Raw genomic sequence first — 14,506 nt, 5'->3', positions numbered from 1 at the left:
ATCCTGGGATTGAGTCCCACATTGGGCTCCCCGCTCAGCGGGCTGCTTCTCCTTCTGCCCACTGCTCTCCCTGCTTGTGCTCTCTCTCTCTGACAAATAAGTAAATAAAACTTAAAAAAAAAAACCTCTTAAAAAATCAATTCCCTTCCCCATTCCTCAAATTGTGGTAACAGCGTCTATATGAAGACAAGGAAGTGTGACAGTTAATAATCCGTGTATGTGTCCTGTGAGGCAGCCAGATTTTCTCATCTTTTATAAATTACTATATATCACATGGTATGTGGGTCTTACTGGATTTTTTGCAGTTTGACAATTTCCCCACTCATTTCACACACACACACACACACACATACACACACACACACACGGATGTGTATGCACACATGCTCCCCTTAGTCCCAGATAAAATTCTCCAAAATGAAGGCAAAAGATATTAATGTGATCAAAGTGTAGTTGTTATCCAGTCAGAACTGGATGAACTCAAGTACCAATAAAGGAAACACAGTATCCTCAATGATGTTGAAAAAAGTATAGATTGAGTAAGACTGTAGAGTGCTTTGATTTATTGCTGTTTTTTAAAGCCAGTAGTATGAAGTGGTAAAGGAGGAAATGATACTAAGTGTGGCATTGGTGGGAAGCAAAACTCACTAATTTCATCTGGAGCTTCATTAGGAGAAGTATAGTATCCAAAAAGAGGTGAAGACCAAGACACTGTTCTTCAGCTCTGGACATCACATTTTCGGAGGGACATGAACAAACTAGGGCTATGTCTATGGCTCCAAACTAGAGGCAACTGCAACGGTAAAGGGTGCAAAAGGCCTCTTTTCACAAACGGTTGAAAGAACTCATCCCATTTAATAGTATATGAAGCGACACTACAGTGCCCAGAACTTGGAGGGTAAATTAAGATGTATCTCAATGTAATGGATCAGATTATCATCTGGAAATGTAGCTCAAAAGATTTTTCTACAGAAGTGACCACAGAAGCTTGGAAATCCCAATACAAGCAACGTGATTTGGGGGGTAAACAGACTCAGGGACAAGGTGACAGAATGTAATCATCACTAAGCTGAAAATGGGAAAACTATTTAGAATTCTGCATAAAAAGAGGATGTGTTATCAAAAGGGAGATACTCAGCATAAAGACTAGAAAAGGACAAGTGAATTGGGAAGAATGAGTAAGCATATTTCCCAGAAAGAAAGGGGAAAATCATCAAACGCAGTTTGTTTGCTTTGATTGCCCTCTTGTCAAACAACCTTCTTATAATCTGGTTTCCCGTGTAGATTCCTTCTCCCAGACTTCTGCTTCTAGGCCCACCGCACACCAATCCCAGCCTGCTTCCGTCAGAACCTTCACTGTGCTCAGAGTTTTCTTTCTTCTTCAATATTCCAGGAAATAGGTATTTTCCCTATTTTTCTGGATAGAGAAATTGAAGTTTGGCTGTTCAGTGACAGAACCAGACATAGCTGGCTTTGCACCCCATCATAATCACATGCATAAGGCAGCAGTGAGTCTAGAAGTGAATGCTACAAAGAAGTCAAGGAGGATGAGGACTGAGAAAAACAAACTTCTATTTAGTGGTCTGGGAGACTTTTTTTTTTTAATTTTATTTTATTATGTTATGTTAGTCACCATACAATACATCATTAGTTTTTGATGTAGTGATCCACGATTCATTGTTTTCGTATAACACCCAGTGCTCCATGCAGTACGTGCCCTCCTTAATACCCATCACTGGGCTAACCCATCCCCCCACGCCCCTCCCCTCTAGAACCCTCAGTTTGTTTCTCAGAGTCCATAGTCTCTCATGGTTCATCTCTCCCTCCAATTTCCCCCCCTTCTCCTAATGTCCTCCATGCTATTCCTTATGTACCACAAATAAGTGAAACCGTATGATAATTGACTTTCTCTGCTTGACTTATTTCACTTAGCATTTAGTAAAAAAGTGTCAGAAGACAGACTGCACTAGATTAATAAGCAAGAAAATAATAAAGAAACAGAATAAATCAAGCATAGAATACTTTGCCAAGAAATCTGGCTGCAAAAGAAAGATGTCATAGAAATCTGTTTTCCTTCAGCTCCAATGTGATCTTCCTGCCACCCATTAAACACTGGGAAGTATGTCCATTCTGCAGAGAGCAAGAGGACAAACTGGTGAAAATCCTCCAACCACAGAAGGACTCCAGAGAGACAGATTCTGCGTAAAATGTTGAAACTGAGACAGGCATCTTCTACTCATTTCTTCTGTAAATGGACATTTTGGATCCAAACAAATGGGTTTCTCAGAGTCTACTTCTTTTGTACTTTCAGGATACATTTTTCATCTTGAAAGCCAGTGGGAAAAAATCAATTCAGTTTACAATGTTTTAAAAATCACTTTTTTGGAACACATTTATTTAGCTAACTGACAATTTAATAACAAGCTCTTGGAAATACGGCATGTGTTTATATGTGAAATGATAAAATGAACTTTTTCTTTGTTTTAGCAATTAAACTTTTTTCCTTTCACAGAATGGTGTTTCTTTCTATTGATGTTCATAAGGTTTTAATATGATTTTCCCTTGTACTGAGAAATTTTATATTTAAGATCTGAGGTTAGAATCACGGGATCACTCTTAGTCAATTTAAATACAAGAGAATCCTCAATCTTGAGTTAAAATTTCTGTTTAATGTCTCAAAAGTATTAGAAACCTCTATCACAGAAAAACGTATACTTCAGTAGAATTTACAGTAGGGGTTGGGAGAATTGTACATAGTTTAAATCATATTTCATAGTTTTAAATGGTGTTAGAAAAAGCATTCCAGCCATTTAAGAGGCCAGAGCATGATTTTTTTTTAATGATAAGCTACGTGATAAGGAATTTTCAAATACCAGTGTTTTATTATGTTTAAGCTCCAGATCTTTTCTTACTGTTCATGGTGATATATCTGTTGGTATATAAAAATGAGACACACCAGAAATTCTGACTAGTGATAGGAAGCAGAAACGGAGAGCCGCACTGTTAAGCTTTTACCAAATTACAGTTGGCACATGGATAAAGTGTGATTTCGGCCAATGTTTTCAGTCCTTCTTACAACCAAAGTTTGCTAACAACTGTCTGTATCTTTCCTTCTTTTTTCTCTCCCCATGTCTGGAGTTTGGGGAGAATGTAAATCATTTCATCTGAGGCTTTTTTCTCCCCTTTGTTCAACAGAAAACTCAAACATTTAAATTTGAATTCATGGGGTTACCTGTCTTTTTTTTTTTTTTTAATTCTTATGTTAATCCCCATACATTACATCATTAGTTTTAGATGTAGTGTTGCATGATTCATTGTTTGTGCATAACACCCAGTGCTCCATGCAGAATGTGCCCTCCTCAATACCCACCACCAGGCTAACCCATCCTCCCACCCCCCTCCCCTCTAGAACCCTGTTTGTTTTTCAGAGTCCATCGTCTCTCATGGTTCGTCTACCCCTCCAATTTCCCCCGCTTCATTCTTCCCCTCCCGCTACCTTCTTCTTCTTCTTTTTTTTTCTTAACATATATTGCATTATTTGTTTCAGAGGTACAGATCTGAGATTCAACAGTCTTGCACAAGGGTTACCTGTCTTTTTTAACAATTTATTTCTGGCTTTGATATTTTTAAAAAGATACAGTCCTTGAGGAAAGTAAACTGTGTTGATCTTTCAAGAGTCCTATATTGAGCAATAAAAATTGATTTATGCTCTGTGATAGCATCGTTCAGTTACATCATTGAACTGCAATATAAATTAACCTTATCACCAAAACCTTTGTGCAATCCTACTTTTCTTGATTCACAATATGAATCTGTTCTTGTTTTACCATTCTCATGGATAAGGAACTCTATACAGTAAACACACTTGTTATTAATGTGTATCTAGAACTGTGGAAAGAAAGAGAGAGAGAGGAAGGAAGGAAGGAAGTTGAGGGAGGGAGGGAGGGAGGGTAGGAGAGGAGGTGTTCGTTCCCAAAGTTGAGTCTAAAAAAGGGGGTCACTGTTGACCCCTGAGGGCAGTGTGTCCCTACTCCTTGCCTACTCTTTCAACAATTTACAAATGTCTTCGATACTTTCACTGAGATGCCATGCTGGCTAGATTGGCCCACAGTTCAGAGAAGCTCAAATCAACTTCCTCAGAGCCCATGGTTACTGTCTGTCCTAGAGGTGGACATGCTTACCCATACTCATCTTGATTGGCAGGTTTTCTCTGCTTGCTGCTTCCACTAGATGTCTCCGGACTTCCATCACTGCCTCTTTGTGCTTGGTGCTCAGTAAGGCTTCCCACAGAGCTCTGGCAGCTGGGTCACTGCAATAAAACCACAAAAGAGCTTTAGAATAAATGTCTACTGGATAACAAGAAGAGTCAAAAGCAAAATAATTTCTTAAATATCCTTTCTGAGCACTAATATAGTCTTTCCTTCTGATAGGCTTTAAGTACTAAGATTAAATAAAGAATATCTAATCCACTTTACTCAGCACAAAATATTGAGAAATTAAGGAAATAATAAAATCAACACCCCCTTTTTTTGGGGGGGGCGAGGGCGGGAAGAAAAGCTACATTGTGTTATGAGAAGTGTGAGAAAAGTGTATGATAAATTGTTTTGAGATTTGCATTCAAAAATATTTCAGAGTATAATTCAACATTGCTAGAGTAACATATAAATGGTTTGTAAGCCCAAATTAAAAACATGTCTAAAAATGATTTATCAGTGATTATAAGCTTATATATTTGAGATAGTATACTTGTCAGGGAAACACAAAGCAATCAGCAATGAGAATTCCTGTGTAAAAACTACTCAGTAGACTTCCTAATGAATGGGTTTTGTACTGAATGAAAGTCAGGAATTAGGCTAAGTGACCGTGGCCTTAAGTAGCCCACTTTGGGCCTTAGGTTGTAAGGATGGCACTTCTGAAGCCTTTACAATTAACTGTTGATCCAGCACGAAGCACTGCATTATGCAGGGTCTCATCTGGGCTCACTTTTCCAACAGCCCTCTATCTCACCCACCATGCTATGTCCAAATTATAAATGAGTACAGTGTTCTTTCCGGAAGATCTCTGCATGTAGCCAAGTATACACATTTGTAGTAACGCTTTAAAAACGGAGTATAAAAAAACAAAGCTGACGTCTGTCCCTTTCTAAGGACATTTTCCCTCCACTTAAAGTCCCACTAACACCTCCTACCATCCAGTGAGCAACAGTTTGAAAATGAATGCATTTTTTAGAGTTTAGTTTTAAAAGTTATATCTAATATGACATTAATTTAACTTGAAAGTTATACCTAATAAGGTGTATCTTTCAAGTTTGAATTTCATTTAGAATAATGGAATGATGTGTTGCAGCACTGAGTTTAATATCTGGCACACAATAATCTTTCATTTAGTAGTGCTGTTTTTCTTACCATCTATTTTTTTCTGAGTGAACTGACATCACTGACCAACATATTCTACTTGTTTTGCTCTAATCAAAACTGTCATCATTATAACTCAGCATCCAATATTCTAAGTTTAATCTGAATGAGCCAGTAAACTATACGCCAAGTGCTCATCTAAGTGGTTGCAACATAGATCAAAATGAGGCACACGCTCTCAATGACTTAGAGTCTGAAAGAAGAGGCTGGAAAATTCTCCCCCCCCCCAAATGTGATAAGAAGCAGGTCCATGCTTGCATAGCTTTTTCTGGTAGCACAGAGCAAGGGCTCTAATCCTGGCTAGAAGGACAGGGACTCAAAGAATGATTGCCACTGGAAATGATGAGCAAGTACAGAGATATGTAAGCTCTGAAAGCAGCCACGGCAAGAAGTTGTAACTCAGTCTGGGAAGGAAAGCGATCAAGTCTTCAAGGATATACAAATCTTTCTAAACAAGAAAACAAGAGAGAGAAGGATATTTCAGAGATTTCATTTCAGTACAAAGTCCCACATACATGGCACTGAAGAGTACTGTTTTGCTCCATGCCTGGATGCAAGGGAGGGGCAGCAGAAGGAAGGGTAAAAGTGGAGGAAGGAGCTACTACATATGGCCCTGAGCTCCCTGCCAAGGCTTATCCTTCCGTAGGTGACAGGAAGCCAAGGAGTATGCAACGATTTCACATTCTGAAAAGAGCAGCATAGCTTAGCAGTAATGAAAATGGTCTTTATCATCATTCAAAACTAGGTCTATATCCTATGGGGCTTTGGGAAAGCTACATAATGTCCCCCAAACTCTGAAGGCAATAGAGAACCACTAAAGTATTCTGAGCAGGGGAGGTATACTCCCAGGTTCCCCAATATGGTCCACAATTGTTCCCTACCTTTTGTTCTCCAAAGCACCTCTCCCCAAGCCACACTGATTTCTCACATATTTTCAACACACAACTTCTAGAGTAGAACTTCACTGCCCTCCACTTTTCTATGAGAGTATGCATTTTGCTAATACAGAGTGTCTCCAAAATCACAGTAGGTTATGTAATACTGTGATTGGCCCATCGGATTAGTGTAGTGGTTAAAATGTGGGCTTTGGGGTCAGATAAAATCTGGGTTCAAACTCTGACCATTCTCCCCTGCACCCCTAGCAACTACACAGCCTCTCTGATCTTCCTCAGGCACTCCAAGCACAGGGACCTCTTCTCCTTTGCCAGGAATGTTCTCCCTCTACAAATATCCCTCTCTCTCTTCCAGTGTCTGCTAAAACGTTGCCTTATCAGAGAGGTTCCCCCTTACCATCCCATATAAAGAAGTAACGACAGCCCATCCGGGCACCCTACGCTGGCACTCCTCCCCCTTCCTGGGCCTTACTGTTCTACATAATCTTTCTTATCAACTGACTGAGCATATGCTTCCATGTTTATCTGTTTGTTGTCTATCTCCCTCCCAGAAGGTAAGGTCCTTCTTGGAAAGTAGGTCCTTGTTTTACTCATTGCTAAGTCCCCACTCCCTAGAACGGTGCCAGGCTCCATGGTAGTTATACTCAATAAATACTGAATAAGTGAATGAGTAACACTTGCTAGTTGTACAACCGTGTGCATGTAACTGTTTCCCTCCATTTTCTCATCCGTGAGAGGGTTAAATATGATAATGCACATAAAGCACTTTCCTGATTCACAATTATTGTTATGGTTGTTGACTACTTCTATGATATTGCCAATGTGATCAAGGGTTTGTAATATATTCAGCTACTTCACTTCATGACACTGAGTATTTTTTTCATACAATCCTGATTTGTTCATATGTATTAAAGTCACATGGGGCTTATACACTCTGGCTGTTTTCTACTGAAACATTTTGTAAGAAATACACAAGGTTTCCATGATCTCTAACACTGATGCAGAGTCAGGTCATGTTTCCTTGAAAATTGTTTTGCTGATATAAACAATTCTGATTGTCTAGATATGTGTGACAGTTTCTAATGTTTCTTCCTGAACAAAACAGTTTCCTAAACACACCAAACTGACTCCCACATCATACATGGTCATTTTAAGTTTACCAAGTTAACATGCATGAACAAATTCTGGCTCTCCGAATGACTGGCACTAAAGGGGATCAAATTGTACTTACTGGCCGCTCTGCTGTGTCCTGCACCCACTTCTTCTCCAAGTCACTCTGTTACTGCTGCGTTGTAGTTTGCACACTTACTCTTATGTCAGCATCTGAGTTGAGTGTGGGAGTTAATCACTGCCTTTCTTTAATATGCTCATAAAAATTGATCCAATAGACATTTCACACTATTGAAGTTTCATATGAAATCAATTCCTGATGTCAAATTTTGTAAGTCAAGAGAAGTTAATTAAAATCCACACTATAATCTTAACAGTGTATTCTGTGCAATTCTTTATCCTTTCCAACTGTGCAAATGTTCTATTTTCCTAATGACGGAATAAGCAATACACAGAGTGCTATCACAACAAGTGTAATAGATTAGTGGTAGGCAGTATTGTAGAAGCATGCGTTCTGGAACCAAACAATAAAGGGTCTGGTTCTACTCGTTAGCCCAGGAGAGTTACCTAATCTCTCTATACATGTTTCCTCCTCCGTTAACTTGGGGATGGTAAGAGTACCTAGTCAGCAGATTATTATGAGAATTGAAGGTGTTAATATATCTAGAGCACCTAGAACAATGCCTGACACGTACTAAGCATTCAATAAACATAGCAGTAGCAACAGCAGTGGTAGTAATAAGAGAAAAATCAAAGGTCAGAATTTTCTCATAAGATATAGAAGAAAGCCTGTTTTGGAAGTACATTAGTCTTTTCCATCTACTTGTATACATGTATGGATAAACACTGCCAGTAGCTTCATTTTCTAATATGAATAGTTCAACAATACATAATACAGAATTCATGATACACACTGAAATACTGAAAACTCCAACTCAAGCAATCCTCCTATATATGACATGCTGATGTAAAGAATTTTGATTTTCAGGAATAAAATAAGAAACTTTTCTATAGATTACCTCAAGACTTACAGCTATAGGAAGCAAAATTTTTTAAAACAAATAATCCAGTTAAAAAATAGGCAGAAACATGAATAGATGTTTCTCCAAAGAAGACATGTGGATGGCCAACAGACACATGAAAAGAGGCTCAACATCACTCATCATCAGGGAAATACAAATCAAAACTATGATGAGATACCACTTTACACCTGTCAGAATGGCTAAAATTAAGGAAGGTTTTTAAGCAATGACTTCTATGCCAGCTTCTTGTCTCGTTAATTATACTGAAATTCTGCAAACTGCACACAACAGGATATTTTAAAACTAGAATTGTTACTTTTATGAAGAGTTCAGATTCCATAAATATTTCCAGACTGACATAAAGTGGATGTATGACATTTGGGGTAGAGGTGAACATTAGAGATGGTAGTAAATTAATCATCTTTACATCTTCAGTAGGACACTACCTCACCCAACACAAACACATGAAAATCTGTTTTTCATTTTTGAAGGCACCTAAAGAAAATTTTATAATATGCCTGAGAAAAACACTACAGCTTCAAATAAATCAAACTGCTATTAGATCCTACTCATACCTAATCTAAACCCTTTATGCTAAACTATAAACCTACCTCATATTGCTTAGTCTTTTGTCTTAAATTCAGCAACAGCTGGGCAACATCGTTTTAATAATCAGACCCACCCCAAAACAGCTTGTTTCTTTATTTCACGGCCAACTTAAGACAGATTTTTGAAAGGTAAATAAAATATAATATTTAAAAATACTTTTAAATACCACCACTACCTTCTCTTTTAGAAGCATTTAGGAATCTACAAAACAATTCTTATGTCTCATTTGATCCTCACATCATGAGCTAAGCCATGATCGTTGCCCCAATTTAAAGAGCCTCAGAGAAGCCAAATGACTACTTAAGTACACTCAACCTGTAAGTGGCAAAACCAGGACTCACCCCCAGACAACTGGCTTCTGAGCTCAGTTATCTTTCTACTAAACCTTGCCATGCCTGTATTATGCAAATCATCAAAAAGAATCGATTGCATAGAATGTCAGTAATTTTAAAGGCTTCATGTTGGTTTTCTTTTTTAATCCTTAATATATCTTCTATTATCCTTTTAAGTTTATATGTGGGCCTCACGTAAGATAGAATGGAATAGAGTGAAGAGTGAAGTAGATCCATATTACCTCATGAAGCAAGAAAAGTTTGCTCTCAGGATTTGGCACTTTTTGTTTTAAACAATATCACAGGTGGAAGGAGAAGATGGTGGAGGAGTAGGGGACCCTAATTTCATCTGATCCTAGAATTCTGCTAGAGAGCTATCAAACCTGTGAACTCAACCAGAGATCTAAGACAAGAATTACTGCAATTCTACAAATAGAAAATTGACCCCTTTTGGCAAGGTAGGAGATACAGAGAAGTGACTCCAAGGCGATATATGGGAAGATAAATCGCAGTAGGAGGAAGCCTCCCTAAGCAAGCTACCAGAAAGTGATAGAGCAGTGGAGCACAAATTTAGAACTTTTAGAAATCTGCTCTGGTGAGGGACGTTTCTGCCTGAAAGACGCTCGGGAGGCGAAGCGGGGCAGAATGCTAGGTGGGACAGTGTAGTCTCAGGATCCCCAGGGTTACAGAAAGAACAGGATTGCCTGAGCATGGTAGAGTTCGCAGGCATCAGAGCAGGGAAGCTGGCTGCCATGAGTGAGCCCAGGAGTGGGCTCTCAGCTCGGTGTTGCCATCAACAGTTGGGCTACCACCCAGCTAGTGGCAGAACGAGGTGAGACCCTCCTTCCTTCCCCCAGGAGGAGCAGTATGGGTGCGAGGTGCAGGAGATTGCAAAGTGTGCAGACTCCAAACAGGGTCAGGTGCCTGAGATAAAAAATGCTTGGTCACAGGCTGGGTGAACATGGTGCAGATGGAAACCAGGGAGACAGAAGTGATTGACTGCTTTTCCCTGAGGGCACACTGAGGAGTGGGGCTAAGATCTTTCAGCTCTGGGGCTGGATATTGGGGATGGGGCCATTTTTATTTTTATCCTCTAAAGGAGCACAGAAAGCCTTCAGGAAACAAAAGCCACATAGAGCAATCTGGAGCCGCTTACTTAGCCTGACCCCTGGCAAGGGCGGTGCAGTTCTGCCTGGGGCAAAGAAACCTGAGATTCAGTGCAACAGGCCCCTCCCCCAGAAGATCAGCAGGAACATCCAGCTGGCTAAGACCAAGTTTACTGATCAATGAGAACTACAAAACTCCATCACTAGGGGAAAATAGAATATAGAATTCAGGGTTTCTTCTCATGATTCTTTAGTCTTTCAATTTTAATTTTTTTTCTTATTCCTTTTCAACTAATTTATTTTACCAACTCTTTTCTTTCTTTCTTTTTTTTAAGATTTTATTTATTTGACAGAGAGAGAGATCACAAGTAGGCAGATAGGCAGGCAGAGGGAGAGGGAGAAGCAGGCTCCCCACTGAGCACCCCCAGATGCGGGGCTTGATCCCAGGACGCTGGGTTCATGACCTGAGCTGAAGGCAGACACTTAACCGACTGAGCCACCCAGGCGCCCCACCAACTCTCTTCTTAAGTCTTTTTTAATTGTCATTTTTGAAATTACATTCTATTCTTTAATTGTATTTAATTTTATTTTTGAATATGTACAAGTTTTCTTTCTTTATAATTTGGTATGTAGTTTCTTCTAACAAACAGGACAAAATACACCCAGAATAGAGTGTATCGCTCTACTCTGTTCATCTGTCTGGTTATATTCTTTTTTTCTAAGTCCTTTTTAATTTTCATTTTTACAGTTATATTCTATCCTTTCATTTTATTTAATTTTATATATATATATATATGAATTTTTCTTTCTTTACAATTTTGGGATCTAGTTTTCTAACAGACCAAAATACACTCAGGATCTAGTGTATTTAGTGTATTGCTTTGTTCTGTTCACCTGTCAGATTATGTTCTCTCTTTTTTTTTTTCTTCTCGGTTTCTGGTCTCTTCTGATGTGTTTAGTGTATAATTCTCTGGGGTCATTGTTGCTATTTAGTATTTTCTTCTCTCGTTCATCTATTCTTCCCTGGACAGAATGACAAGATGGAAAAACTCCCCTCAAAAAAAGAGAACAAGAGGTACTACTGACTGCCAGAGACCTAATCAGTATGAATAAAAGATGATGGAACTAGGATTCAGATTAACGATTATAAACATACTAGCTGGGTTTGAAAAAAGTTTAGAAGACACTAGAGAATTCCTTTCTGGAGAAATAAAAGAACTAAAATCTAATCAGGTCAAAATCAAAAAGGCTATTAATGAGATGCAATAAAAAATGGAGGCTCTAACTGCTAGGATAAATGAGGCAGAAGAGAGAATTAGTGATACAGATTACAAAATGACAGAGAATAAAGAAGCTGAGAATGAGAGAGAGAACTGCTGATCTCAAGGGGAGAATTAGAGAGATAAGTGATACCATAAAGTGAAACAATATTAGAATAATTGCAGTCCAAGAAGAAGAAGAAAGAGAGAGAGAGTGGGGGGGAAAAGGTATATTGGAGCAAATTATAGCTGACAACTTCTTTAATCTGGAGAAGGAAATAGGCATTCAAGTCCAGGATGCACAGAGAACCCCCCTCAAAATCAATAAAAATAGATCAACATCTCGACATATAATAATGAAGCTTGCAAATTTCAGAGACAAAGAGCAAATCCTGACAGCAGCTCAGGACAACAGGTACTTAATCTACAAGGGTAGAAACATAAGACTGGCAGCACACCTATCCAAAGAGACCTGGCAGGCCAGAAAGGACTGGCATGATATATTAGGGTGCTAAATGAGGAAAAATATGCACCCAAGAATACTTTACCCAGCAAGGCTGTCATTCAGAATAGAAGGAGAGATAAAGAGCTTCCAGGACAAACAGAAACTAAAATAATTTGTGATCACTAAAGCAGCCCTGTAAGAAATATTAAAGGGGATGCTGCAAGCGAAGAGAGAGACCAAAAGTAACACAGACCAGAAAGGAAGAGAGAGAATATACAGAAACAGTGACTTTACAGGTAATAAAATGACACTAAATTCATATCTTTCAATAGTTACTCTTAATATAAATGGGCTAAATGCCCTAATCAAATGACACAGGGTATCAGATTGGATAAAAGACCAAGACCCGGGGCGCCGGAGTGGCTCAGTTGGTTAAGCGGCAGCCTTCGGCTCAGGTCATGATCCCAGGGTCCTGGGATCGAGCCCCACATCGGGCTCCCTGCTCAGTGGGGGGCCTGCTTCTCCCTCTCCCTCTGCCTGCCTCTCTGCCTACTTGTTCTCTCTCTCTCTCTGTCAAATAAATAAATAAAATCTTTAAAAAAAAAAAAACAAAACAACAAAACAAAAAACCAAGACCCATCCATAAGCTGTCTGCAAGAGACTCATTTTAGACCCAAAGACACCTCCAGATTGAAAGTGAAGGGGTGGAAAACCATTTATCATGCTAACGGACATCAAAAGAAAGCTGGAGTGGCAATCCTTATAACATCCAAATTAGATTGTATACCAAAGACTGTAATAAGAGACGAGGAAGGACACTATATCATAATTAAAGGGTCTATCCAACAAGACTTGTAAATTCTTATACAATGCGGGGCATTGTTGTACATTTTGTACAATGTACAAAACTGTACAAAAAATTGTACAATTTTACAAAAAATTGTAAATATTTATGCTCCTGACATGGGAGCAGCCAATTATATAAACCAATTAATAACAGAACTAAAGAAACACATTGATAATAGTAGGGGACTTTAACACCCCACTCACAGCAATGGACAGATCATCTAAGCAGAAGATCAACAAGGAAACAAGGGCTTTGAATGACACACTGGACCAGATGGACTTCAAAGACATATTCAGAGCATCTCATCCTAAAGCAACAGAATACACATTCTTCTCGAATGCACATGAAACATTCTCCAGAACAGATCACATACTGGGTCAGAAATCAGGTCTCAACCGGTACCAAAATATTAGGATCATTCGGTGCATATTTTCAGACCACAATGCTTTGAAACTTGAACTCAATCACAAGAGGAAATTTGGAAAGAACTCAAGTACATGGAGGTTAAAGAGCATCCTACTAAAGAATGAATGGGTCAACCAGGAAATAAAAGAAGAATTTAAAACATTCTTGGAAACAGGGGTGCCTGGGTGGCTCAAATGGTTAAATGCCTGCCTTTGGCTCAGGTCATGATCCCAGGGTCCTGGGATCAAGCCCCACATCAGGCTCCCTGCTCAGTGGGGAGCCTGCTTCTCCCTCTCCTCCTGCTCCCACTGCTTGTGCTCTCTTGCACTCTCTGTCAAACAAATAAAATCTTTAAAAATAATTTTTGGAAACAAATGAAAATGAAAACACAACTGTTCAAACCCTTTGGGAGGCAGCAAAGGCAATCCTAAGAGGGAAGTATATAGCAATACAAGCCTTTCTCAAGAAACAAGAAAGGTTTCAAATACACAACCTAACCTTACACCATAAGAAGCTGGAGAAAGAATAGCAAATAAAGCCTAGATGCAATAGAGAAGAGAATTAGTAAAGATTAGAGCAGAAATCAATGAAATAGAAACCAAAAGAACAGTAGAATAGATCAACGAAACTAGGAGCTGGTACTTTGTAAGAATTAATAAGACTGATAAACCCCTGGCCAGACTTCTCCAAAAGAAAAGAGAAAGGACCCAAATAAATAAAATCATTAATGAAAGAGGAGATATCACAACCAACACCAAAGAAATACAATTATAAGAACATATTATGAGCAACTACATGCCAAGAAATTAGGCAGTTGGTAAGAAATGGATGCATTCCTAGAAATGTAAAAGCTATGAAAACTAGGGGCGCCTGGGTGGCTCAGTTGGTTGGGCGGCTGCCTTCGGCTCAGGTCATGATCCTGGAGTCCCTGGATCGAGTCCCGCATCGGGCTCCCTGCTCGGCAGGGAGCCTGCTTCTCCCTCTGACCCTCTCCCCTCTCATGTGCTCTCTCTCTCTCATTCTCTCTCTCTCAAATAAATAAATAAAATCTTTAAAAAAATTAA

At 39.1% G+C, this 14,506-nt stretch overlaps 1 protein-coding gene across 1 annotated transcript in view; it reads right to left on the bottom strand.

Annotated features, from left to right (window-relative positions):
• SCFD2 (sec1 family domain containing 2) overlaps window positions 1-14,506 on the bottom strand; it is a 438,974-nt gene that overhangs the window by 350,455 nt on the left and 74,013 nt on the right. Inside the window, exon 3 of the mRNA XM_021701578.1 lies at window positions 4,182-4,309. Within this exon, the coding sequence (XP_021557253.1) occupies window positions 4,182-4,309 (128 nt within the window). The remainder of the gene's footprint in view (window positions 1-4,181; window positions 4,310-14,506) is intronic.

Source organism: Neomonachus schauinslandi, chromosome 2, assembly GCF_002201575.2.
Source record: "Neomonachus schauinslandi chromosome 2, ASM220157v2, whole genome shotgun sequence".
NCBI classification, from domain to species: Eukaryota; Metazoa; Chordata; class Mammalia; order Carnivora; family Phocidae; genus Neomonachus; species Neomonachus schauinslandi.
Note: the sequence above shows the minus strand (reverse complement) of the source record. Positions and strands in the feature narration are given on the sequence as shown.